The sequence below is a fragment of the Bactrocera latifrons genome, unplaced genomic scaffold, assembly GCF_001853355.1.
Source record: "Bactrocera latifrons isolate USDA-ARS-PBARC rearing strain unplaced genomic scaffold, ASM185335v1 scaffold_273, whole genome shotgun sequence".
In the NCBI taxonomy this organism is placed as follows: domain Eukaryota; kingdom Metazoa; phylum Arthropoda; class Insecta; order Diptera; family Tephritidae; genus Bactrocera; species Bactrocera latifrons.
In genome coordinates this window covers 11,187-15,037 of record NW_017536330.1, presented here as the reverse complement: position 1 = coordinate 15,037, position 3,851 = coordinate 11,187, and the positions used below count along the sequence as shown (strand labels likewise).

At 44.4% G+C, this 3,851-nt stretch overlaps 1 protein-coding gene across 1 annotated transcript in view; it reads left to right on the top strand.

Moving 5' to 3' along the window:
* The window catches only part of LOC108969982 (importin subunit beta), a gene marked incomplete at its 3' end in the record, with an annotated part of 28,859 nt that extends 25,641 nt beyond the window's left edge, over window positions 1-3,218 (top strand). The window contains 1 exon segment of the mRNA XM_018935039.1: window positions 3,125-3,218. Coding sequence (XP_018790584.1) covers window positions 3,161-3,218 — 58 coding nt within the window.
* Window positions 3,219-3,851: the final 633 nt, after the last annotated feature.

The following is a 3,851-nucleotide window of genomic DNA, read 5'->3' as shown; positions in this document are numbered from 1 at the left end:
TCGCTAGAGAGGTCCCAGATTACCTTGTTTGCCTCCATTTTGAGGCCTTTAACCTCTCCTCTGTGGACCCAAGGCTCTTGGATCAGCAGTATGCCCAGCTTCTCCACAGTGAAYCTGCTGGTTATAACGGCTGAGGCTGCAGCCGCGTGATGCAGGTTCACTTGGGCAACTTCCGTAGTGACGGCCATTACAAGATGGGTTCAAGGAAGGGCAGATCCTCTTCCCCTCCGTCCACCGTACTGCTGTCCATTGTCACCTAACCCTTCGAGGAACTCCTGCGTGGCGGGTAGCTCATCTGCGCGACCTCCTTTGGGGACGTCAGTAGTCGCCGAGGGCACTGCCTTCTCAGTCCTGCTTCCGCATGGCTGCTCCGACACCTCGTCCACCTGCATACCTAGTGCCTCTGGGCCTGCTCCAGGCCCTGTCGGTTTAGCAGCATCCTTGTTCTGGAGAGTTGCTGGCGTTGCTGCTCCCTTGCTCCCGGTGGCTGCAGGSCTGTTGGGCCGTATGACCACCGTGCTGAACCTGTARTACAGGCGGAAGCTCGCTGCCCGGACGTACCTGTACGACTCATCGTCGATGAACAGGTTGAGTCTCCATCCTCTCATACCTCCGATCTYCTCCATTTTGCTGCTCACGACGCGCCAGGACGAGATGCTGAGTCCCCGGTTCTGGCTTTTCACCAGCCCCAAGGCGAACTCATAGGGCTTGTCCCCGCACCGAGGGAGGAATATCGTCATGCTGTGCATGATTGGCAAATCTTCCGCCCTCTTCGCGCAAAGGACGGGACCCTTCCAGCCTCCGAGCTTTGGAGCGTACTCCTTCAGCCAGTCGGCGGATGTCTCATCCACGCAATCTACTTGCAACATTTTTCCTCTAAATTCTACTCCCAGGAAGGACGCCGCATAGTCCTCCCCTCTGAACACCTCCTCCATGAGGAGATCCTGGAGCACCGTGAGCTCCTCCGGTGTAAGCGACTCCACCGGGTAGCTGAGAGGCAGTACAGCCATGCGAATGCCTTTTACAGCGTCCGCATAGTGGAACCGCTTATCCCTTTCCTGCGTCGATCATCGCATCCACCGGGTTGACCGGCTTCTGGGAGGGGGCGTTGCCCACCTCTTCCGCGCCTTCTCCTTTTCCTCTTACGACCACCACTGGGCCCTGCCCGATGAGGCTCACCTGAGTCCGACCCGCTACACCTTTCGGCGGGGGTCTTGATGGCACTTGTTGCTGCTACGGCTCTACCCGGCGTTCCCCCCAGGCGAGCGCCGCTGCAAGAGGGCACATTGTCATCCTCCCTAGCGTGCTCCTCAAACAGCGCCCGTTCTTCTGGCGAGAGAGCGTCGAGGAAGCTAATTTTCCGTCTAGCTCCTTATCCTTCCCTTTTATCGATGCCGCCGATATATGACCACTAAAGCATATACGAATTACATACAAAATGAACGATGGGAATCAATCAATTGCTTGCACCGATTGTTGTAAAAGGAAGTGGTGCAATCTCCTAAATGCTGTCATTCAAACTGAACGTTTGGGATCAAGTGCTTTTATTGAAAATTTTTGCATTTGCAAATTTGGTAACGACTATTGTCCAATGATGCAATCCGCTCAGGATTTGTTCAGATCGGTTCGCTATAGCTGCTTCACAAACTGTCCGGTCAAAATCAAGTTCTTGTAAAGTATTTTTTGTATTTATGACTCCTCCGTGCAACCTAAGGTAACGTATTTTTTGTATTTGTTCAAGATAATTGAACAAAAAATGTATTAAAAATTGTTTCGTTGTAACACCAATAAATACTGTATACAACCACAATATAGTGTATACAACCACTAGTTTGATAATGTATATGTTAAGTGTGCGGTTCTAGGGAAAGTATTGAATGCTTTCTTTCACAAGAGCATATTTGTACAGGGTTTATCTGGAAAGTGATAGAACTGATTTTCTTCGATTTGTGATTGTACTTCGGAGCGTGCGCGCACCACTGGATTCGGTAGAGGTCGTTCCTAGCCAACGAACGAGAGGCTGGTCAGTTGTCTCCTAGCACCTGGAGAGTCGGGACAAACATCTTCCCTCGACGCATTTCTGTAAATGATGCTAGCGGAAAATGCAGTGTTCGTTAAAGCAGAGGTACGCGATTAAATTATTTGTGAAACTCCGTAAATCTACGACAAAGACGTTCGATATGTTCAAGCAGATATACCCAGATGTTGCTTTAGGAAGAAGTGGTGTGTTTCGGTGGCATCAGGCGTTTTTGGAGGACCGTAAAGAGGTCGCTGATGAAGACCGTGATGGGAGACCTGCAACTTCGACAAACACCGAGAATATGACTCATGTGCGCAAAGTTTTGAACTCAGACCGTCGACCAAGTATTCATTTATTTTCCCAGATATTAAATTTATCAATATTAGCAAAATTTACAAATTTCTAAAGGGCACAGACCTACTCCGTCGTATCTGACCCAACCAGCCAGCCGAAAGCCTCTGCTGCTAGCGCTGCGTTTGCTTTAGTTTATGTAATAATTAATTATTATGTAAGCTTTGTATAAATATATAAATAAAATAAATAAATAAATTTACAAAAATCTGTAGTTCATGACATTGTGACGAAACACTTGAATATGCGCAAGGTGTGCGCGAAGATGGTCCCAAAAGTGCTCACTGATGATCAGAAATTGCGTCTACTGAAAGTGCCAAGAAAATGAACAGGTGTGAAAATAATCCCCAATATTTGAACAACGTAACAGGTGATGGTAATGGATCCTTGAATATGATCCCGAAAATACCGATGAAAGGCAAGCATTTTGAGACGACAGAGGGGATCCAAGCAGCATGCACCTCGGCTCTCAAGGCTGTTAGCAGAATGCCTTCTGTGACGCCTTCAATGCTTGCAAATCGCGCTGGCAACACTGCACCATCGACGCAGAAGGAGCCTATTTAGAAGATTTTTACACATTTTTTTTAATTGACCCAGTGTTATTATTTTTCGGACAAACCCTGTATTATACTCGTACTAAATCTTCTTGTTTAAAAAACGTTTCTATGTAATTTAAATATAATATAAACATAATATAAACACATAAAAATATGCAAAATAGTTAAAAATTGATATACCGTCTATTTTTTCTAGATTGAGAGGAACGAAATATACAATCAGCCGTTCAAAATGAATCCTCAAGTTACTCTTCATTTGATTAGAGTCTTGGAAAAAACTGTTTCGCCAGGTATGTAAAMTCCAAGGTTAATGGAATATATCAATCTTCTATTACGTAACAAAACCCGATGGTAAAGATTTTAAAACTTGTGAGGCATTACTTCTAAATATGGTATACTCTAGGGGCCACATAATTAAGGGCAAATTATAGTAAAATAAAGTTCGCTCGGTTTTAACGTTTTGAAAGCATTGAAATTTCGCCTAGAGATCCACTTTAAACTGCATATTATAAGGTCTACAATTTTGCGTCCGCCGTTTTCCAATAGATGCCTCTAGGGTCAAGCACTGGTCGATTATATCGTTTTATATCGATCTTCGACATTTGTGTCAACATTAACAAAACAAAATATTTGTCGAGATCTGTTTGCATCCCAAACCTATTCTCACTTTTCTCGACATTTGCGAAAATTTGGTTTTCTTTTTTAATTCCAAGAAAATTGTGGCCGAGGTCCACGCTTTACTGAGGCTTGCACATACATAGATAATAGTATTACTCTACTACTACCATCTATATGATATCTATTAGGTATTAAAAAATATAGAATTTTTGTAAAGCAACTTGTGTTAGTTTACGAAAAAATGGATCACAAAACATTGGACCGTTTTTATACAATAAAGCCTTAAATTTACAAAAAAAAAAAAA